The sequence below is a fragment of the Bos taurus genome, chromosome 8 (genome assembly GCF_002263795.3).
Source record: "Bos taurus isolate L1 Dominette 01449 registration number 42190680 breed Hereford chromosome 8, ARS-UCD2.0, whole genome shotgun sequence".
In the NCBI taxonomy this organism is placed as follows: domain Eukaryota; kingdom Metazoa; phylum Chordata; class Mammalia; order Artiodactyla; family Bovidae; genus Bos; species Bos taurus.
In genome coordinates, this window is record NC_037335.1 from 69646854 (window position 1) to 69671593 (window position 24740).

The 24740-nt window shown below is 39.0% G+C and overlaps 1 protein-coding gene across 2 annotated transcripts in view; it reads left to right on the forward strand.

Annotated features, from left to right (window-relative positions):
* Positions 1 to 24347, forward strand: part of PIWIL2 (piwi like RNA-mediated gene silencing 2) — an 82062-nt gene extending 57715 nt beyond the window's left edge. For both annotated transcript variants that reach the window (XM_059889491.1, XM_015472591.3), the window contains exons 21-23: positions 20889 to 21142; positions 21573 to 21680; positions 22491 to 24347. In XM_059889491.1, the coding sequence (XP_059745474.1) occupies positions 20889 to 21142; positions 21573 to 21680; positions 22491 to 22647 (519 nt within the window). In that variant the 3' untranslated portion in view covers positions 22648 to 24347. The remainder of the gene's footprint in view (positions 1 to 20888; positions 21143 to 21572; positions 21681 to 22490) is intronic.
* The last annotated feature ends 393 nt before the right edge of the window (positions 24348 to 24740 follow it).

Sequence of the window (24740 nt, forward strand, 5' to 3'; positions counted from 1 at the left end):
CCACTTTGAGTTACATTTTGTGTATGGAGTAAAGCAGGGGTCCAACTCTACTCTTTTGCATGTAGTTACCTGCTTCTCCCAGCACCTATTGTTGGGGAGACTATTCTTTACAGACTGGTATTGGCATCCTGGTTAAGATTCAGTTGGCCAAACAAAGCTGTTTGGGTTTATTTCTAAACTCTCAATTCTATTCCTTTGGTTTATTTGTCATCCTTAGGTCAGAGTAACACTGTTTTGGTTATATTGTTTCATTTTAGTTAGTTTTGAAGTTAGGAAGTCTGAGTTTTCCATTTTTTTTCTTTCAATATTGTTTTGGTTATTCAGATACCCTTGGCATTCCATATGAATTTGAGAATAGTCATTTTCATTTCTTTTTTCAAAAAAGGCCATTGGAAATTTGATAGCAATTGCATTGAATTTATAGATCACTTTGGAAATATTGTAATCTTAAATTTACTCTTGCAGTATGTAGACATAGGATGTTTTTTCGTCTATTTAGGTTGTTTCTAATTTCTCTCAGCAATGTTTTATAGTTTCCGTGTACAAGTATTATACTTCCCTGATTAAATTTACTCTGGATATTTTAGTCTTTTGAATGCTACAGTTATAGAATAGTTCTCATTTTTGGATTATTCATGCTGGAGTTTAGAACTAACTGTTTTATGTATTAATGTTCAACTGTTCAACTTTTCCAAACTTACTAGCTTTAGTAGATTTTCCCCCCAATTCTTTTGGATTTTTTGTGTATAGAATCGATTATGTGCAAGTAGAAATAGTCACACTTCTTTCATCTGAATTTAGTTGCCTTTTATCTGTTTTTCTTGCTTAATTGCTCTAACTTCCAGTACAGTTTTTAATAGAAGTGGTGAAAACAGGCATCCTTATCTTTTTCTTGCTCTTAGGTGGATACTTTTAAGTCTTTAACCATTTAGCATGATGTTAGCTGTGAGCTTTTCATAGACTCATTTTATCATGTTCAGGAAGTTTCTTTATGTTCCTAATGGGGAGAGTGTTTTTATGGTGAAAGTGTGTTGGACTTTATAAGTCTCATTCATGTTAATACCAAATTAATTTCAATAGTACACAAAATATTGTTCCTGTGTGGTTCTATGGTGTGCCTCTTTCTTTGTGATAATTTTATATTAGGGTTTCCAGAGAAACAGAATCAATACAATATGTGTGTGTATGTGTGTGTATTTTGAGGAACTGGCTCATGTAACTTACAGAGGCTGGCAAGTCCAAAATGTACTGGGTTGGCCAGCAGGCTGGAGACCCAGGGAAGGGCTGATGTTGCAGATTAAGTTTGGGTTTATCCTAATTGATATTTTACGTCTTATATAATGTGTCAGTTGATTTTTGCATCAAACTAGGAAATCTTTGGTCAGTATTTCTTCACATACACTTTTGCCCCTTTCCCTTTCTCCTCTGCTACTAAGACTCCCATTATTTGTATGTTGTTATGCTTGATGGTGTTGCACTGCGTTTCAGAGGCTGCATTTATTTTTCTTCCATTTTTTTCTATTTCTCATACTGGATTATCTACTCTTAAGCCCCTCTACTGAATTTTTCATTTCCATTTCATTTAATACTTTCTGACTCCAAAATTTTTGTTGGTTCTTTCTTACAATTTTTTTTAAATATTATTTTTTGGCTGTGGTAGGTCTTCATTGCTGCATGCAGGCTTTCTCTATTTGTGGTAAGCAGGGGCTACTCATTGTTGCGGTGTGTGGATTTCTCATTGCAGTGGCTTCTCCTGTTGCAGAGCACAGGCTCTAGGCACATGGGCTTCAGTAGTTGCATGTAGGCTCAGTAGTTGTGGCGCATGGACTTAGTTGCCCTGAGGCATGTGGGATCTTTGTGGACCAGGAATCGAAGCAGTGTCCTTTGCATTGCAAGGCAGATTCTTAACCAGTAGACCACCAGGGCAGCCCCTTTCTTATAATTTCTGTATTTTTATTGGTAGTCTTTTTGTGTGTGAGATTTTCCTTAAAGTCTTGGATGTAGTTTTCTTTAGATCTTTGAACATTATTTAAAATGATTGGTTTAAAGTCCTTGTCTAGTATAACCAATGTCTGGGCTTCTCCAGTACAGTTTCTGTTTACTACATTTTTTCATGTGAATGGGCTTTACGTTACTATTTCCTGGCATGCTTCATAATTTTTTAATTGAAAGCTAGACGTTTTTAATATAATGCTGATGACTCTGCAAGTCAGATCTGCACCCCCGTGGACTGTTGTTGCTCTTTGTTTGATGACTTTCCTGGCCTGATTCTGTAATCTTGGTAATCTAAACTGTGTGTAGTCACTGAAATCTCCCCTTAGTTTAGCTTCAGTTCAGTTCAGTTCAGTCACTCAGTAGTGTCTGACTCTTTGCGACCCCATGAATCATAGCATGCCAGGCCTCCCTGTCCATCACCAACTCCTGGAGTTTACTCAAATTCATGTGCATCGAGTTGGTGATGCCATCCAGCCATCTCATCCTCTGTTGTCCCCTTCTCCTCCTGCCCCCAATCCCTCCCAGCATCAGGGTCTTTTCCAATGAACCAGTTCTTCGCATCAAGTGGCCAAAGTATTGGAGTTTCAGCCTCAGCATCAGTTCTTCCAATGACACCCAGGACTGGTCTCCTTTAGGATGGACTGGTTGGATCTCCTTGCAGTCCAAGGGACTCTCAAGAGTCTTCTCCAACACCACAGTTAAAAGCATCAATTCTTCGGTGCTCAGCTTTCTTCACAGTCCAACTCTCACATCCATACATGACCACTGGAAAAACCATAGCCTTGACTAAACGGACCTTTGTTGACAAAGTAATGTCTCTGCTTTTTAATATGCTATCTAGGTTGGTCATAACTTTCCTTCCAAGAAGTAAGCATATTTTAATTTCATGGCTTAAAATAAATAAAATAGTTTAGCTTAGTGATCAGCTAATGACAGGATAAGAATTTCTTCAAATGCTTTGAATGTTCTGCATCCTCCAGCGATTGCTGGATTATTTTTACAGTTACTGTGGTCTATTGCAAAGAAACAGGGATATAACAAAACAAGTTAGAACACCACAAAGCTCAAGATCCAGACAGTTTTATTGAATAAATGTGGTTCAGATTCTTTCAAGCTCTAGTTAGTTTTCACAGCCCTAAAAGAGTTGCTTTTGACCCTTTGTGCAGTATGCGTGTTGCTTTTATGGTTGAACGGTTTTTCAGAGGTCCTTACTTTCTCATTCAAGAAGCATTTCTTGAGGAATGCTCTTGACAGTCTGCTTTTGTCAAGTGCAAGTATTTTTCTAGGTGGACAGTCATTAGACTTTAGAAGCCCCTAAAACTAGATCACACTAGAAAACCTCCATCATTTGGTTTTAGGACCCCAAGGGGCTACTTTCTAGGAATAAGAGTAATTGAAAGCAAACTGTAGATCACCTTTGCATTATTTAAAATTTTTGAATCAGATATGATGATCTGGTGTGCTAGTGTTTCCAAGTTTCTCAGTGCAAATACTCCAGGTACCTGGAAGAAACAAACTTGAATCTTCTCTGTGTTAAAAACATCGTTCCAGGCCCCGCATTACTTGTATTAGTTGCTTAACAATAATGTAAATACAAGCATACCTCAGAGATAGGATATTGTGGGTTCAGCCCCAGACTACAACAGTAAAGCTAGTACTGCAATGAAATGAGTCACAAGTTCTTAGTTTCCCAGTGCATATAAAAGTTAGCTTTACACTATAGTGTAATCTTATTAAATGTTCAGTAAACAAATATGCATATCTTCATTTTAAAATGTATTGAAAAAATGGCACTGATAGACTTGCTCAACACAAAGTGACACAAACCTGTAATTTGTAAAAAATGCAATATCTGCAAAATGCAAAGAAGTAAAGCACAATAAAGTGAGGTATTCTATGTCTAAGCTATGTTAGCATTCAGTTTTTTAAAAGGAATATTACACACTCATATGAATACATGTGTGTTTGATATAGTTATATACATACACACATATACATAAATATGCATTCAGAATATATATATACATACATATGTGTGTATATATATATCATATTTATCATATATATAATTTGAGTTTAATTCAAAAGAAAGACTAAGTAGGTGAAAATACAAATAGACTGAAACACAGATGATGAGAGCTGCGTTTGGGTTCTTTTTCTTTAGGGACATAAGCTAATTCTGGAAGAGGCAGCTGAAACACTGAAAAGCTGTAAAGCACTTTTGAAGTCTTTAGGAGTCAAAAGCTAGAGGCCTGGGCCCCCATGTCAGTGTCATCTGGAGTCTGCTCCCCATTACTTGTGAATCTGAAGGGCTACAGACTGAATAAAGAAGAACTGTAGGTAGACCAACTCTGAATTAATTTCAGTTCTTGGATATGGATTCAGGTAAACTCTGACTGCTAGCTTTACTGCCCATTTGCCAAAAGCAAATAAAAATCCTCTGAAGGAAGATAGTAGTATCCTGGGCATCACATTTTTTCTGCAGTATCTAGCAATCAGTAAATAATAACCAAGGATACAAGAGAAAATGAAGGAACTGAAAAACCAAGAAGATCTACAGATAATTGATCCAGATACACAGAGGATTCAGCCAGATGAGTAATCAGATAGGTTTTAAAATAACTACACTTAATAAATTCAGAGAAACGGAAGATAACATTAAGAATTTTAGCAAAGAATTCTTGGGGAGTCCTATGGGAAAAAACTGAAATTTATAGAACTAAAAATTATGCTTACCAAAATTAAACAGTCAATGAATTGGTGCATTAGGTTGCTAGGGCTGCCATAACAATATCCCATGGATTGAGTGGCTTAAACAATAAAAGTTTATTTCCTCACAGTTATTATGTAGGGTAGGAAGTCTAAGATCAAGGTGCTATTTTAGAGGGCTGGATTCTCCTGAGGCCTCTCTTCTTGTCTTAAAGATGGCTGTCTTCTCTCTGTGTCACATAATATTCACCCCATGTATGTCTGTGTACCAGTCCCTTCTTATTAGAAAGACACCAGTCATATTTGATGAGGGCCCACCCCTGTGACCTCATTTAAACTGAATAACCTCTTTAAATAGATATTCCAAGTACAGTCACATTCTGGGTATAGTGGATTAGGTCTTCAACACACAAATTTTGGAGAAACATATCTTTGTGCATAACAATGGGTAATCTTAGTTTAGGCTTAATTGAGGAAATAGAGAGACCATTAAAATATAGATAAAAAAATAAATTTCACAGAGATACAGAGGATTAGAAAATACAACAAGGCAACAGACATGGGAGTTACGGAGTTAAAATATAATACACACATAAGTGGCCTAGAAGGAGGTAAGTGAGAATAGAGGGCAGAAAAGACAATGGTAAAGAACATTCTAAAAGTGATAGAAAACACATCAAGTCATAGAGACAAGAAATCTGTCAAATCCCAAGCAAGATATAAAAAGTGCACTTAGGCACATTATCGGAGAAGGCGATGGCACCCCACTCCAGTACTCTTGCCTGGAAAGTCCCATGGATAGAGGAGCCTGGTGGGCTGCAGTCCATGGGGTCGCAAAGAGTCGGACATGACTGAGCGACTTCCCTTTCACTCTTCACTTTCACTCTTCACTTTCATGCATTGGAGAAGGAAATGGCAACCCACTCCAGTGTTCTTGCCTGGAGAATCCCAGGGATGGGGGAGCCTGGTGGGCTGCTGTCTATGGGGTCACACAGAGTTGGACACGACTGAAGTGACTTAGTACCAGCAACAGCAGGCACATTATAATAAAACTGTTGAAAGTAAAGACATACATATATATGCACCTGTTACAGAGAAGGCAATGGCAACACACTCCAGTACTCTTGCCTTGAAAATCCCATGGACGGAGGAGCCTGGTGGGCCTCAGTCCATGGGGTCGCTAAGAGTCGGACACGACTGAGCGACTTCACTTTCACTTTTCACTTTCATGCATTGGAGAAGGAAGTGGCAACCCACTCCAGTGTTCTTGCCTGGAGAATCCCAGGGACGGGGGAGCCTGGTGGGCTGCCGTCTTTGGGATCGCAGAGTCAGACACGACTGAAGCAACTTAGCAGCAACAGCAGCAGCCCCTGTTAAGACATATTATGTATATACACACCTGTTAAGGAAAACAAGAACACTTATCTTCAAGGATTGACAAATTGACAAATAGTGAACTAGTCAAACAGTTTGAACCACAAGATAAAGAGTAGCTACAAAATGCTGAAGGAAAATGACTACCAACATAGAATCTGATATCCACTAAAAGTAACTTTTAGTAAGGTGAAAAAAAGAAAGACTCTGTTATTGGCAGATTTGCACTGAAGGCATATACTAAAGAGCATTTTTCACCTAGAAGGAAAATTATCCCAGAAAGAAATGTAGAAATGGTTAAAGGAATAAAAATAGGAATGAAAGTGCCAAACATGGGCATAAATTTAAATGAATGCCCACCATCTAAAATAACTAATGTTTTTGAATGGATATGTATTCATTTGTGTGTATAAATTTCAAGTTAATGACAATAACATTATATCTTGGAGATACATCTGGGAGAAGTAAATGAAATTCCAATGCCTTGGGTTTCTTTAATTATTGAGGAAAAGGTGAAAGTACTAATATATTTTGATACACTAAAGAGTTATGTTGTAATTTCTGGGGTAGCCACTAAAAGAATAAAAGAAGAGCATGCAACAATTGAGACAAGAGAAGAGAAAATAAAATAATAAAATTTTTAAGGAAAAAATATAGATTAGGTGAAGCAGCAAGCGATACCTGGACCTTGAATATGTCATGCTAAGTGAAAGAAGCCAGTCATAAAGGACCACACATTCACATATTACATGAGTCCATTCATCAGAAATGTTTAGAACAGTCACATTTTTAGGAACAGAAAGTAGATTAGTGGTTGCTTAGGGCTAAGTTAGGGAGAGAGTAAAAGATGTAGAGTGGTGGCAGTTTAAGAGTCTGGGGCTTCTTGTTGACGTGATGAAAATGTTATAAAATTGATTGTGGTAATAGTTGTATATATCTGTGAATCCACTAAAAACCATTTAATTTTACACTTTAAATTGGTGAATTAAATGGTACATGGATTATCTGAATAAAGGTATTTTAAAGAAAATTAACCTTATAGAAATTCTGGCATTCTAAAATGTAATAAATGAAAATTTCACTATGGGGGCTTAACATCAGATTTGATTAGGCAGAAAGAAATAGCTAGAAATTTGAAGGTAGGTCAGTTGATATCATTCAGTGTGAAGAAAAGAAAGAAAAAATAAGGAATTCTAACAGAGGCTCAGAGATCTGTGGGACAACATCAGCCATAGCAATATGAACATAATGTGATTCCCAGAAGGGGAGTAATGAGAAAGGATAAGGAAGAAAGAACACTGGAGGAAATAATAGCCCCGAATTACCCAAATTAGTGAAAAAAATCATTCAACCAAGAGGCCCAATGAACACTAAATAGGAAAAATTCAAAGATACCCACACTGAGACACAACCTAGTAAAACTGCTGAAAGACAAAGAGGGCATCTTGAAAGCACCAAGTGAAAGCCACTCGTCGTGTTCAGGGCATCTTCAATTTGATTAAGAGCTGACTTCTCATCAGCAATCATGGAGGCCCGAAGGCAGTCATATGACATATTGCAAATGCTGAAAGAAAAAGAAGGTTGAATAGGAATTATATATCCAGAAAAGCTCCTGTTCAGAAATGAAGGCGAAACCTTGACATTGTGTTCAGTGAAAGAAGCTAAACATAAAAAGTCACGTATTTATATTATTCCATTTCTATGAATGGGCTTCCCAGGTGGCACTAGTGGTAAAGAACCTGCCTGCCAATGCAGGAGACATAAGAGATGAAGGTTCCATCTCTGGGTTGGGAAGATCTCCTAGGGGAGGGCATGGCAATCCACTCCCGTATTCTTAACCTGGAGAAGCCCACGGACACAGGAGCCTGGTGGGCTACCACACAGTCAGACACTACTGAAGTGGCTTAGCATGCATATCTGAAATATCTGGAATAGGCATATTTGTAGAGACAAAACAGAGATTGCTGGTTTCCAGAGAATGAGAATGCTGGCAGGAATAGGGAGTAACTGCTGATGGGTACAAGGTTCTTTTCAGGGTGATGAAAATATTATTGAAATAGGTAGTGTTGATAGGTATACTAAAATCTCTGAATTATACTCTTTAAAATGGTGATTTTTTGTAATTTATATCTCATTTTTTTTAAAAGGAGAAAGTAAGACATTCTGAGATAAAAGCTGGGGGGATTTGTCACTAGCAGACTACAAGAAGTACTTAAGGGAGTCCTTCATGTAGAAATGAAATGACATAGACAGTAACTTGTATCCACATGAAGAAATAAGTAGCCCCGGGAAAGGTAACTATATAGATAAAGGAGAGAAAAAATATATTTTTGTTTGTAACTTTTCTTCTAGTTTGTGTTTTAAGAGACAAAGACAAAAAGCAATAATTATAAATCTAATTGGATGTGTATACAGTATATAAATATATAATTTGTAAGACAAAGTTACAAAGGGGAGCAGAGCGAATAGAGCCATATAGAAGCAAAGTTTTTGAACAATACCAAAGTTAACTTTGTATTAATTGACCAAATGAGATTGTTGTAATATGTTAATTGTAATCCCCAGGTGAAACAATAAGAAAATAACTCAAAAATGTAAGAAAAAGAATGACGAGGGAGTTAAAATGGTAACTAGAAAATGCCTGTTTAATACAAATTAGGGCAGTAGAGGAAAAATAGAGGGACAGAAAAGATATAAGGCATGTGGAAAACAAATAGTAAAATGGCAGATGTAAATTTTACTCTGTCAGTAATTGTACTAAATGTAAATGGACTAAACACCATTCAGAAGTATAAATTAGTAACTTAGATTAAGTGAAAATATGAAGATGTACTTTCTACACAAGACATTTTTTAGTTTCAGAGACACAGTATGTTGAAAGTAAAAGAAGAAAATAAACCATGGAAATAATAACAAAAGAGAGCTGGAGTAGCTATACTAGTAGGCCAGATAGACTTTAAGACAGCAGTTGTTACTGGAGACAAGAAAAGACATTTGTAGTAGCAAAAGGGTCTGTCCATGAGAAGATCATAAAGCATAAACTCATGTGAAACTAGCAATATAGATCCAAAAATATATGAAACAAAAACAAATATAAATGAAAAGAGAAATAGACAATTCATTAATAGATGGAGATTTCAAAATTCCATTTTCAGTAATGGATAGAACAAGTAGAAATAAGATCAACAAGGAAATAGAATATTTGAACAATTCTGTGATCTAACTCAACGTAACAGACATTTACAGAGCACCCAACAACAGAACTCCCATTCTTCGCAAATGTACGTGACACATTCTCTGTGATAGAATGTATGTAAAGCAAGACTCAGTACATTTAAAAAAATTAAAACTGCAAAATATGGTCTGAAACCACAACTAGCATGAAATTAGAAGTTAATACAAGGGACATTTGGGGAAGTCACAACTATATGGAAATTAAACAATACTCTTAAATAACCAAGAGGTCAAAGAAGAAATCAAAGGGGTAATTAGGAAACAATTTGAGATAAATGAAAATAAAACATACCAAAACTTGTGGATGTATGTAAAGCAGTAGTTAGAAGAAAATGTATAGCTGTAAATGAGTGAGTGAGTGAGTGAGTGAAATCTCTCAGTCATGTCCGACTCTGTGCTACCCCATGGACTGTAGCCTACCAGGATTCTCCATCCATGGGATTTTCCAGGCAAGAGTACTGGAGTGGGTTGCCATTTCCTTCTCCAGGGGGTCTTCCCAACCCAGGGATCGAACATCTCCTGCATTGTAGGCAGATGCTTTACCGTCTGAGCCACCTATATTAAATAAGAAAAATCTCAAAACAACCCAAGTTCCATCTTAAAAACTAGAAAAAGAAGAGCAAACTAAGCTCAAAGCAAGAAGGAAAAAATTGATAGAGGTTATAGCATAGATAAGTGAACTGGAACACTGAGAAACAACGGAGAAAATCAGTGTGACCAAAAATTGATTATTTGAAAAGATCAACAAAATTGATAAGCCTTTAGCTAGCACCCATGAAAAAGGGAAGAATCAAGATACTAAGATCAGGAATGAAAAAGACTGACCTTGGAGAAATAAAAAGGATTTTAGGAAATGAACAACTATATGCCCAGAAATTAGATTACCTAAGTGAGATGGGCAAACTCCAAAAAAGGCACAAACCATCAAAACTTTTTAGTTATACCAAACATTGAAAGAATATTCTTTCATGGACTCTTCCAAAAAATAGGAAAGGAGGGAACATTTTCCAGTTTGTACCATGAGCTAAACTGGTTTGTACCAAAGCTAAACTGGTTCCAAATTGGGAAAGGAGTATGTCAAGGCTATATATTGTCACCATGCTTATTTAACTTACATGCAGAGTACATCATGTGAAATGCTGAGCTGGATGAAGCACAAGCTGGAATCAAGATTGCAGGGAGAACAGCCTCAGATATGCAGACAATACCACCCTTATGGCAGAAAGCAAAGAGGAACTAAAGAGCCTCTTGATGAAAGTGAAAGAGGAGAGTGAAAAAGCTGGTTTAAAACTCAACATTCAAAAAACTAAGATCATGGCATCCAGTCCCATCACTTCATGGCAAATACCTGGGGAAACAATGGAAATAGTGTTTATTTTCTTGGGCTCCCAAATCACTGCCCATGGTGACTGCAGCCATGAAATTAAAAGATGCTTACTCCTTGGAAGAAAAGCTATGTCAAACCTAGACAGCTTCCAACAAAAGTCCGTTTAGTCAAAGCTATGGTTTTTCTAGTAGTCATGTATGGATGTGAGAGTTGGGACTATAAAGAAGGTTGAGTCCGAAGAATTGATGCTTTTGAACTGTTGTGTTGGAGAAAACTCTTGAGAGTCATTTGGACTGCAAGGAGATCCAGCCAGTCAATCCTAAAAGAAATCAGTCCTGAATATTCATTGGAAGGACTGATGCTGAAGCTGAAACTCCAATTCTTTGGCAACCTGATGTGAAGAACTGACTCACTGGAAAAGACCTTGATGCTGGGAAGAATTGAAGGCGGGAGGAGAAAGGGATGACAGAGGATGAGATGGTTGGATGGCATCACCGACTCGATGGACATGAGTTTTTGAGCAAGCTCCAGGAGTTGGTAATGGACACGGAAGCCTGGCATGCTGCAGTCTGTGGGGTCACAAAGAGTCAGAGACAAATGAGTGACTGAACTGAACTGAAAGCTAAGAAAATTGCAGAAGATTTCTAGACTGGAAATGAAGTTAAAGTATGCCTTTTAAAATATTTGTTTTATTTGTTTATTTGTACCAGGTCTTAGTTGCAGGTGGGATCTTTAGTTGTGGCATGCAAACTCTTAGTTATGGTACGTGGGATCTGGTTCCCTGACCAGGGATCGAATCTGGGCCCCCTGCATTGGGAGCATGGAGTTTTAGCACTGGGCCACCAGGGAAGTCCCAAGTTAACTCTCTGTATCTATTTGACATTGTCTTACATACAAAAAAACCATAAAGAATACGTGTGTACACACTATTGTAGCTAATAAAAGTTCAGCAGGGTTGAAGATACAAGATTAATATGCTGTAATCAACTCTTTCTCTAAGCCACTATTGTATTCCTACAGAAAGAGGAAACTTTGATCACAGAGTCATAGAAGGCCATATAAACAAGCAGAGACACATACACAGAAGGCGGCACTGGAAAGGTGGAAATGAGATTGGAATGATGTATATACAATCCAAGAAACACTAAGGATTTTCAGAAACCACCAGAAGCTAAAGTAAGGCAAGGAAGTATTCTTTCCTAGGGCTTTTGGAGGATGCATGTTGCACTGCTGATAACTTCAATTCTGGACTTCTACCCTCTAGAAATGTGAGAGAGTACATTTCTGTTGTTCCAAGCAACTCAGTTTGTGGTTGTTAAAGCAACCCTTGAAAAGACTACAACAACCTAGTGCATTACATTCCAGTTATGCAAGGTTGGTTCAACATTTTAAAATTTGTATACAGTCCATCAGTAGGCTCAAGAAGAAAAATCCTGTCACACCAATAGATGCAGAAAAAGCATTTGAGAAAAATCAGCTCCCATTCGTGATTTAAAAAATAAAAAAGCCTCCGAACAGACTAGCACTATAGGAGGATCTTCATAAACTTGATAAAGAACACCTACAAAAATCCTGCAGCTAACCTTGTACCTAATTCTGAGAAACTACATACTTCCCCCTAAGATCAAGAACAAAGTGTTTCTTCTCTCACCATTCCTATTCAGCATCATACTGGGAGTCCTAGCTAATGCAAAAAGACAAAAAGGAGTAAAACTTATACAGATGAAAAGGAGGGGAAAAACTTTACAGGTAGCATGTCTACATAGACATCTCAAGAAATCAACAACAAAAAAGAACTCTGCTGGAATTATAAGGTTGCAGGATACAAAGTAAATATACAAAATTAAATGGCTTTAAAAAAAAACCCACATAATCAATTCCTTTTCCATATACCAGCAATGAACAATTGGAATTTGAAATTGAAAGCCATACAATTTGTATTAGCAGCAAAAAAAAGAAATATACAGATATAAATTAACAAAGTTTGTGTAAGATCTACATGAAAACTCTTAAAACTCTCATGAGAAATATCAAAGAATCTAAAAAAAGGGAGAGCTATCCCGTGTTCATTGATAGAAAGACTCAATATTGTCAAGATGTCAGTTCTTCCCAATTTGATCCATAGATTTAGTGTAGCACTAGACAGAATCCCAGCAAAGTTTAAATGGAAAGGCAAAAGACACAGGGTAGCCAACACAGTATTGAAGAAAAACAAAATCAGGGGACTTAGGCTGCTGTAGATCTACAGGAATATAGATGATGTGGTGTTGACAAAAGAAGACAAGGTAACAGCCCAGAAATAGACCGGTACAAATATATTCCAGTGATCTTTGATAAAAGGACAGGGGCATTTCAATGGGAAAAGGAGACTCTTTTCAATAAATGGTACTGGAATAGCTGCCCAGCCACATGGAAAAAAAAACAACCCAAAAAACAGTGACAAGAAAAACCACAAACTATATCCAGACCATATACGTTTCACAAAAAGTAACTCAAAATTATCACAAATTTAGTGTTAAAATACAAAACTGTAAAAGGTATAAAAGGTGTAGAAATTCTTGGTCACCTTGGGTTTGGTGATGACCTTTTGATACAAAGGCACTATTACCACGTGGACATTTCACTGTCCATGAAAGAACTGATGAACAGAACTTAATTAAAATTTTAAAAAACTTCTGTGAAAGACACTAAGAGAATGAAAAGAAGCTACATATTCAGAGGAAATACTTGTGAAACACATATCTGATAAAGTCCTGTTACTTAAAAAACAGAATTATTAAAAACTCAGAAGTAATAAGATGTGCAAAAGACTTGAACAGACTTGTCATCAAAGAACATATACAGATGGCAAATAAGTATATGCAGAGATACTCAGTATAATATTGCTGCTGCTGCTGCTAAGTCACTTCAGTCGTGTCCGACTCTGTGCGACCCCATAGATGGCAGCCCATCAGGCTCCCCCCATCCCTGGGATTCTCCAGGCAAGAACACTGGAGTGGGTTGCCATTTCCTTCTCCAGTGCATGAAAGTGAAAAGTGAAAGTGAAGTCGCTCAGTCGTGTCCGACTCTTAGCGACCCCATGGACTGCAGCCCACCAGGCTCCTCCGTCCATGGGATTTTCCAGGCAAGAGTACTGGAATGGGGTGCCATTGCCTTCTCTGCAATATAATATTAGGGAATGCCAAATTTAAACAAGGTGCCACTGCACATCTTTCAGAATAGCCAAAGTCCAATAACTGACACCACCAAATGCTGGTGAGGATGTAGAGCAATCTCTCATCATTGCCTGAGGGAGTGTGGAATGGTGCAGCCATTTTGGAAGACAGTTCAGCAGTTTCTTACAAACTACACATTGTCTTACCATACCATCCAGCAGTCATACTCCTTGGTGCTTACCCAGATGAGTTGAAAGCATATGTCTACACACACAAACAAAAACTACACAATTTTTATAGCAGCTTTATTTATAATTGTTAAAACTTGGAAGCAACCAAGATGTCCTTCAGTAGGTGAATGGACAAATAATCTATAGGACATCCAGACAGTTAAAAATTCATCAGTAAACAGAAATGAACTATTGAATTATGGGAAGATCCGGAGGAATCTTAAATGCATAATAAAGTGAAAGAAGCATATCTAAAAAGGCTACATACTACATGATTCCAACTACAGGACAGTCTGGAAAAGACACAAAGTATGGACACAGTAAATAGATAGTGATTGCCAGAGGTTTGGGAGGGTGAAGATAGGATAAATATAGGACTGTAAAAATATTGTATATGATACTACAAATGACATGTGACAGATGTAGACAAATGACATGTATTTTTCAAAGCCTATAGAATGTACTAGAGTAAACTCTAATATAAACTCTGAGCTGTGCTCAGTCGCTCAGTCGTGTCTAACTCTTTGTGACCCCATGAACTGTAGCCTGCCAGGCTCCTCTGTCCATGGGATTTTCCAGGTGAAAATACTGGGGTGGATTGCCATTTCCTACTCCAGGAATCTTCCCAACCCAGGGGTTGAACCCGGGTCTCCTGCATCTCCTCCATTGGCAGGCAGATTCTTTACCACTGGGCCACCTGTTGACTTTAGTTGATAATAATATATCAGTATTCATCAGTTGTAACAAATGTCCTATTCTAATGTAATATAGTAACAATCGGGGAAACTGTGATTGGTGGGGAAGGTGTATATGGGAACTCTGTACTATGGCCTCATGTTTGTTTGTAAACTTAATACTGGTCTAAAAAACAAAGTCTTTATTTAAAAACATGCACATATGATGGGATGCTACCACACTCATACTAAAGTGAAAGTTAAAGTTGCTCAGTTGTGTCTTGACTCTTTGTGACCCCATGAACTGTAGCCTGCCAGGTTCCTCTGTCCATGGAATTCTCCAGGCCAGAATACTGTAGTGGGTTGCCATTCCCTTCTCTGGGGGATCTGCCCAACCCAGGGATCAAGCCCAGGTCTCCCACATTGCGGGCAGATTCTTTACCATCTGAACCACCGGGGAGCCCACACACACACTAAGATGGCTAAAATAAAAAAGAGTGTTGTTGAGTATGTGGAGAAATTGGAACCCTCATGCATTGCTGGTGGGATTGCCAAATAGTTGAGCTACTTTGAAAAACAGTTTGGCATTTCTTCAGAATGTTAAGCATAGTTACAGGAGACCCAGCAATTCTACTCCTAGATGTAAACCAAAAGAACTGAAAGCATATGTCCACACAAAAACGTGTATATGATGATCATATAGCAGTATTATTCATAATAGCCAAAAGTGAAAATACTTCATATGATTGATGAATGGACAAACAATGTGATGGAATACTATCTGGCAGCATAAAGGAATGAAATATTGATACATGGTACAACATGGGTGAACTATGAAAATATTATGTTCAGTGAAACTATTTAGTCACAAAGACCACCTATTGATTATGTTTGTCCAGGACAGTCTAATCCAAAGAAACAAAAAGTAGGTTAGTGTGTTTAAGGAGTTGGGGTTGAGGGGTCGTGGAAAATAGCTGCTAGTGCGTATGAGATTACCTTTTTGGGGTGATGAATATATTCTAAAATTGATGGTTGCAAGATTCTATAAACTTAAAACTTTTGACTCTTGTACCTTAAAAGAGTGTCTTTTACGGTGTCGCACATTATATCTCAATAAAGCTGTGAATTAGAAAAAACACTACTCCCAAACATCCATCTAGCACGTACGTGTGTGGAATCAACAAATTAATACATGCTGCCAAGGGAAAAACAGGTTCGAAAGGTTGGCTTATTTCCCTGGGCCCCCACCCTTCCTCTGACGTGCCTTCACATAGATGTTTCTGTATTTTGTCCAGCTTTTCCAATTATCCTCAGCTATAGGATTTCCCAGAATTCCTGGTCTATGAATGAGGCCTTGCTGGCAAGCTTCATTTCATCTATGGTTTTATTTAAAATCTGTATTTAGATTTATTTTTCTAGTCCAGCAGTTCTCAGATTTTCTGGTCTAAGGAAACCTTAAATATTACTGAGTTTTTTGTTTGTATAAGTGTATATCTATCAGTGATTATTATCATTAGATTTTAAAACTGAGAATGTTTTATATTTTTAAATTTTACTTTCAAATACTAATAAGCTCAATTCATGTGAATAACAAAAATCACATTTTAAAGATCATAATCACAAAAAGAGAAATACCCTATGATTCCACATATATGAGATACTCAAGAGTAGTAAAATTAAAGATAACTACTTTAAAAATGTTTGGTAATGTATGTTTTACATTTCAGTGAATGGCTGTAATGTTTGGGTTAGTAAAAGGCAAGGGAATGTCCTGCATTTAATTTATTGTGGTGTCACATATCATTTACTTTCTGGAAAATTCTGGTGAATATTTGTGAGAGAATTATAGTGAAAATGCCAAGTAATGTAGTGGTATTGTGAGAACAGTTTTGACTTTGTGGACTCCTTAAAATGACTAAGGGACTCCTGGATGGGAAAGGAGTGGAGCCCAGAGCACACCCTGGGAACCACTGCTTGTGGCCCATAGCATTCGTCAGAGCTCCGGGACCACATCTCCCGCTGCCTGTGAGGCTCCTCTAGTACTGGGATGTCTCATGGACCACTGAAGCCTGACATGTGAGTCTGAGTGCCAGGGTCGCTTTCCATTCACGTGTGAAAATCAAAGCTAAGCTGTTCTTGACACTTGCTGTAGCTTTTAGCGCTCATGATTAGTAATCACCTGATGTTGAGTTTATCTGTGATTTGGCCTGAGGTTGGAGAAAATTAAACTCAGCTGTAGTTGATGCAGCCCCTGTTGCTTCTGATGTGTCTCTGGCTGTGGCTGTGATTACCAGCCTGGTCTGACTGGTATCTGACTCTGAAGACAGAAGGGCCACAGTGTTACCTTTGGAATCAAAAGTTGGAAGCAGCCAGCTTTACCATGTGTGAGTGTATAGGTTCTTTCTGCTTCTCAGTTCCACTTTCACTTCCCTTGTCTTAGCAGAATTGGGAGAATCTACTTGGTGGAAGTATCTTGAGCCAGTGATTATTTGGGAACTCTTCCAGAATTTAGCCTGCCCTTATTGCACCTACTGTTGCCAATATCTTGCTGGCCTCTTCTTCCTCCTTTTTTTCCCCCCATTTTTTTTTTTTTTAATGGCTGTACTGGTCTTTGTTGCCGCGTAGACTTTTTTTTCTCTAGTTGTAGCGAACAGGCTGGAACAGCCTGGGCGCTTCCGTCGTTGCGGTGCATGGGCTTAGTTGCTCTGCTGCATGTGGGATCTTCCCAGACCAGGGATGAAACCCATGTCTCCTGCATTGGCAGGAGGATTCTTTACCACTGAGCCACCAGGGAAGCCCCCAGTGTTTTTTAATTAAGTAAAATACATATAAAACTTAACATTCTATCCCTTTTTAAGTATAACTTTTTAATGGTGGGAAATACATTGATAATGTTGTGCAGTTTTCTTCATCATCCATCTCCATGGCTCTTTTTATGTTGTACAACTGAAACTCTCTTCATTAAACAATTGTTTCCCATGCTCTCCACCCCCTCACCCCTGGCCACCGCCGTTCTACATTCTGTCTCTGATTTTGATGACTCTGAGTATCTCACATCCATGGAATGATAACTCATTTGTCTTTTTGCAACTGGTTTGTTTCATTTAGCATAATGTCTTCAGAGTTCATCCATGTTGTAGTACATTGCAGAATTTCCTCCCTTTTAAGAGCTGAAGAATATTCTGTTGGATGTATATGCCACGTTTTGCTTACCCATTCTTGTGTTTATGGACACTTGGGTTACTTACATCATCATATAGGTCAGTCTCCAGTTCTTTACTTGCCCCTTGTCTAGTCACAGTCTAGAACTTTGCTCAAGCTCTACCTGGAATCCTTTTAGCCTTTGCTGACTGAAGTGTCTGCTGATTCTTTTACTGAGGTTCACATATTACTCCAGGGAACAAATGTCTTATACTTCTCTCTTCTCATAGCGTTTTATTTGTACCTTTGTTACATTATTTATAATGTTTTGAGAGCATTTACTTTTAAGTGTGTGTCTCCCCAGTTTTAAGTTCCACTAATATTTGGAAGGTATCAAGATAATTTGGGGGCTTCCCTGGTGGCTCAGATGGTAAATAATCTGCTTGCAGTGGCAAGAGACGGGGATTCGATCGCTGGGTTGGGAAGATCCCTTGGAGAAGGGAGTGGCTACCCACTCCAGTATTCTTGCCTGGAGAATCCCATGGACAGAGGAGCCTGGCCAGCTACGATCCATGGCATCACAAGAAGTCGGACATGACTGAGCGACTAATACTTGAACATCCTTTCAAGATAATTTTTATGAGACTAGCACAGTGGCTCATATCTAGTGGGCATTAAGTGTTTGTTCAGTGAATGAATGTAATCACACATAAAAAAACATCTCAAAGTTTCAGCAGATACTTTTTTCTCCTTGACCCTCACCATTGTATTTAGTGCTAGAGACACCAGGCCAACAAGCACAGTCCTCCTTTCAGGATATTAATGAATTTATTGTTTCATGTATTTACCACAGTACTGAAGTGATTTGACAATGTATATTTACCATTAATGTTTCAGTATTGTGACTTGTCTCATATTTTGACCCTCCTAGATAATAGTCTTATCATTTATGAAATGAGGAGGATGGGCTAGATGACCTAGAAAAGTTACCATTGTTGACTGTTAACTATGTTATTAGATTTTCATGCTCCTTGATAACAGGAATCATGTCCTTCACTCTTACTGGAATCTTACGTAGGACCAAGTATAGTGTCTCACCCTCAGTGGTTGGTTGCAGAGCCATGCTAAGTCGCTTCAGTCTTGTCTTACTTTGTGAGACCCTATGGACTGTAGCCTGCCAGGCTCTTCTGTCCATGAGGTTCTCCAAGCAGAAATACTGGAGTGGATTGCCAGGGTTAGCAAATTTTAAAGAAAGACGTAATATCAGTGAATACTTCAGTTGAATTTGATTCTGATTTACACTCCACTGATCTTGTTAGATTCCTTCCCTGTGCTTCAGAATATCTATATTTCCTTGATCTAGTTTGTCTTCAGCTTTTGTATTCATGATACACACGCTTTATCTCTCAACCCTAAGAAGAAGGTGCTGCTGCTGCTAAGTCGCTTCAGTCGTGTCCGACTCTGTGCGACCCCATAGACGGCAGCCCACCAAGCTCCCCCATCCCTGGGATTCTCCAGGCAAGAACACTGGAGTAGGTTGCCATTTCCTTCTCCAGTGCATGAAAGTGAAAAGTGAAAGTGAAGTCGCTCAGTCGTGTTTGACTCTTAGTGACCCCATGGACTGCCGCCTACCAGGCTCCTCCATCCATGGGATTTTCCAGGCAAGAGTACTGGAGTGGGTTGCCATTGCCTTCTCCAGAAGAAGGTGAGGTGATCATTATTTTCAAGTGGGGAAACAGTCTTCAACAGCATAGCTGAGGAGCAACACATGCAGACTCAGTCCCAGGTCTCCTGACCCCAGATCCAGTGTCATACTTCTCTGTTTCCTCACCTGTGAAATCAGGTTTTTTTCAGATCTCAGTGCCTATGTTACCCAGCCTTTAACACAGCATATCAAGACTCTTTGGGAAGTCACAGAAATGTGCTCACTTTAGCAAAATGGAGATTAGTTGGTAAGATCATGAAGAGCCTCAGGGAATTGGTGAGAAGGTTGAGCGTCAAACTGGGAAATGGAAAGGAGTTCTAGAAGCAGGGACCTGAAAAAGCACCATCAAACTCCAAGTGTTTCTGGTTCTCTGCTCAAGAGTCAGAGTGAGGGAAAAGCATTCTGCTGGAGTAGCTGGAATCATCTCCTGTCTTTTCGTTAGTGCAGTGATTCTCAACTGGGGACAGTTTTGTCCTCCCACTGTGAAGCCTGGAGACATTTTGGGTTATAACTGGGAGAGAGAGCTACTGGCATCTAGAGGGTAGAGGCCAGGAATGCTGTGAAACATGCTCTGGTGTCAGCCCCCAATAACAGAATTCACTGGTCCCACACATCAATAGTGTTGAGGCTGAGAAGGCCTGGATTAGGGGGAGGCAGCTCAATTAAAATCCCACCAGACTATCCTGTTGGAGGCAGAAGAACACTTAAATGCTCTTACCAAAAAAAAAAAGTGGAATAGATAGTAGACAGAAAAAACGATAAAAAAGCACTTCAACTAGGGCAATAATTCCAAGGTTGTAAAGAATCAGATATGACTGAGCGATTAAGCACACACACACACACACAGAATAATTATTTAGTAAAGGATCCTTGTTTTAGCAACTTTGGATGTTGCTGATGCACAAAAATATCAGGCTGGTGGGTCTGTGGCATGTGCAGTTATATGTTAGAATCTCTTCAACAGTTCACCTTGTTCTTTGCATAGACAGTAATTTAGTGTTAAATCCAAGTAGAAGGAAGATTGATTCAAGCCTGTAATTTTCCTTCTTTTTAACTTTGTTCACACCGTTTCAGTATAAGCCTTGTGTATATGACTCAGAGCTTGCTTATTTGGTTCCATATTTTATAACACCTTGGCTGTGCCAGACCTGTTTTGCTACCCTGAGGAAATGTAGAAATGACTAGAAGCTGCCTTTCCTTGCCCTTTCAACATGATGGCTTCGGGTCTAGCTGTGAGAGGGACCTACTGCCATGTCTCCAGGTTGTTCACTGGGTGAGCCGCCCTCTGCCGGTGGTCATTAGCCCTTGGGCCCCGCGGTTCACCTCAGCAAGGTTTCGTTTCAGGTGAACCACTGCCTCCCAGATAAGATTGTGGTGTACCGTGACGGAGTGTCTGATGGCCAACTAAAGACAGTTGCCAGCTATGAAATTCCTCAGCTACAGAAGTGTTTTGAAGCTTTTGAGAATTATCATCCCAAGATGGTGGTGTTTGTAGTGCAGAAGAAAATCAGCACCAACCTGTACCTGGCTGCCACTGAGAACTTTGCAACTCCCTCCCCTGGGACTGTGGTAGATCATACGATAACAAGCTGTGAGTGGTAAGTGGGCGAAACACGTATTTCAACAAGAATAGTTTGGGGAAGTTCTCTGTTCCCTGGGTACTGGAATGGGGAGGTAGCCTAGAGAGATTTGGAATGGGATCTTCAAGAGATTTTCCTGGTAAAAAATAAAATTTTAAAAGCTATTTAGAAAACACACAAACCACCAGTGAAGCTTTTAGCTCTTAAGTATAAAATATTGAACATGCATTCTTTTCCTAAGAATATGCATGCTTAATCTTCTGCACACAGATGTGATCGTTTCTACCACCACTTTTAAATAACCTGTTGAGTCAGGAGACCTGAATTCTCATCCTCGTTTTGCCCTTGTGATGTCCTTGATCCAGTCATTTGACCTCTCTGAGCCTTAGATGAAGGAGCATCTCCAGCTCTGTAACTATACCATTAGTTTGTACTTTTTCCTTACTAGGGTGGACTTCTACCTTCTTGCCCATCATGTGCGGCAGGGTTGTGGCATTCCAACCCATTATGTTTGTGTTCTCAACACTGCAAACCTGAGCCCTGATCATATGCAGAGGTGAGCTGACTAGTAACTTACTCCTAACTTGTGAATAATTCTGGCCACTGAGCTAAGTCTAAGACCTGGAATTTAAAAACCTCTGAATTCAGCAAATTGGATTTGGCTTAATTCAACAAATCACTGGTTTTGGCTTAATAATTTTCTGATTCTCTCTGAAAGCATTTTTTTTCTGAAAGCATTTTGAATTTATCTTTTGGAGTTGGATTTACTAAGACTCATTTTCTCTTATATAATCAGAAAAGACAAATACTGCCTGCCCCCTTACCCCTTGAGTTTCTTTATGTCTTTGATGATAATGATATATCTTTTTGAGGAATAATTGATAATCGTTTTTGTATGGTAAAATTACTTGAAGACCTTTCAGAAAATTACTAACAACCAACCAGGCTTCACCTCGAAGCATTCTGAAGCATTTGTATTTTTAAAAACTGCTCCCAGTGATTATGACACACAGCCAAGTTTGAGACCCATTGCTCTTGAGCTCAGAGTAAAAAATACTTTGCTGGGGTACTTCTCTTTCTGCAGCCTTTTCTTGAGACAAGAGAAAAAAAAAGTGTTCTTGTTGTTTTCCTTGTTTTGCTATAAAAACAGGAGCACCTAAATTGGGAATTTCCCCATGTCCTCTTGACTTAAAAATAGTGGAAATAATTTCACTTAAAAATAATAATTCCAAAAAGTTGCATCATATATTCCTCAGTCCCCCAGTTTGCTGGTAAATATGCTGTGTCATGCACCCAGAAGGACATAATCATGCTTTGCACTGAAGATGGAGAGTGATAAGGCTCATGTTTTCTTCTTGGCCTACAGGTTGACTTTCAAACTGTGCCACATGTACTGGAATTGGCCTGGTACCATTAGAGTTCCAGCTCCTTGCAAGTATGCCCACAAGCTAGCCTTCCTGTCAGGACAGATCTTGCACCACGAACCAGCCATCCAGCTGTGCGAGAACCTGTTCTTCCTGTGACTGGACAGTCAGGACACGGGCTGGTCAGAGCAGGCAGACTTCTGAACTCAGCTGTGAACTCATCTGTGCAGGGTCAACAGCAACCGGAAAGGGGTTTGTGTTGGTGTTTGCTCTTTCGCCAACCCAGTAGAATATCTTTCTTTTCATTTTCTTTTCTAAGTCTGTTAACACTGAGAATCAGGTTCCAACATAAATTTCAGCTAGAAATTGTCTTGTTGCCTTTGTAGAGCAAATGGAGGTAGTCTGCTGCAGTGTAGATGGGGTGGGTGAAGATGGATGACCCTTCAGGAGTCTCCAAAGCTGACAGAAGCTGTAGAAGCCTGAAGAAGCAGCAATTACACTTATAAACTCTGCTTACTGAGCAGTTCTCATTTCTGGTCCAGAGCCGATAGTGAATGAAGTCTTTGCAAAGTTCTTAAAGTAGAGAGCTACTTTATTTGGGCAACTGGAAAGGTAAGAAGGCAAAATTTCTCAGGATTTGGCTGTTGCTGGCAAATGTGAAAGACATGTCGTGAAACCAGCTGGTGGGTACTTTTCAGGCTCTTGCTGACCTAATCGTCTGTAGGGATTGAGTTGATGAAACATGACTTGAACTAGCTTTGGAAGGGGTGTTTAGTTATTTCTTGCCTCCTGAGAGGACAAACGCAGTTTTATCTGTATACTTCAGTTGCTTTATAGTATGCAGTGTTGGTTTCTTCCTACCTCCCCCCCACCCCGACCTCCACCACACACACACATAGCAAGATACCTTTGCTCCTTGTCCTTGTTACTGACCTTTAGTAAGTTTCAGTTTTTTAAAACTAAAAATCAGAACATGTGAAATTCAGTAGCTTCAAAGGTTCATGACAGGCCATGAGCTTTTCTTGACCCTTTCTCTGCAGTGTATCACTTCCTTTTCTGTTGATATGTTTGCAAATTGAACCACTCACTTCCCTTGCTCAATACTCTCTTCCCGGCCGTTAGCTCATTTTGTTAGGAATTTCTCTGAGTCTGCATTAAGATTTCCAGAAGTTGGCTTTGGGAAACATGACACTCCTTCCAAAGTCCAGACATTTCAGTTTAGAAGGTTGTCACTGTGCCTGCACGTTTCAGTGTGTTTTGTGTGTGTGTTTATTTTTCTGCTGTTTAAAAATCTTCCAGTCCCTTCAGGGCTAATTCGGTCTTACCTTGTTTTATCTAGATTTTTAAAAGCTAGTTTTATTTAACATTTTGGAATTTGTATTTATTTGTGTGTGTATTTTATTTTATTTATTAATTTTTTTGTGTGATGGCAGGGAGGGATGACGCAGAAATCCTCATTTTATATGACAGTGTGTGAGAAGAGAAACTTTAGCTTAAAACTCCTTAGATGAATAAAAGCAACCTAGCATTGCGTTGGCTGCAGCATGCGGCAGGGGCTGAGCAGCGTGGGGGTCCGTGGTCTCATGTGCACTTCTGGTTCCACGCGGAGTGAGGGACAGCGAAGGGCTGAGACTTGGGGTGTAGACACTGCAGAATCAGGCACATTGGATCACTGGTTTTGATCAAACAGTTCTCCAATTCTCTTTGGAAGCATTTTGAATTTCTCTTTTGAAGTTAGGTTTCCTAATTCACATTTCTTCACTTTTTCCTCCTGGTTTTCTTTCCTTGTTTTTTCAGTCTTAATGTGAAATGACTGGGTCATGGGGTAGAAAATAAAAAGAAATTTGTATAAATGTGTAGTTGTGTTTGTAATAATGTTGACATATGGTAGTGACATAGTTCTTTTTCTTCGTAAACCTTGTAGCACTTGTTAGAATTATTAATTTGTTACTGGGTATGCTGGGGGCAGCTGCAGTATTGGTACTCGGGTAATTTCACTGAGATCTGGCAGTAAGATTTCTTGAAGAAAATACCAACAGTCTGTCTTCTGGGACGAATGAGGCACGTGTTGTATATATGGGTGTGTGTGTGTTTTGTCTTGTTTTCAAAACTCTCTTCCCATCAGAGAATTTTTGTTAGCCTGAGTAAAAGCCAGCTCCTAAGGGTGGCCCTTCCCTCTCGCCTTTTCCTAATGCTTGTCCTTCTTTGCTTGTACTTCATGGTGTGTCTGTAACCTTTTTAAGTACCTTCCC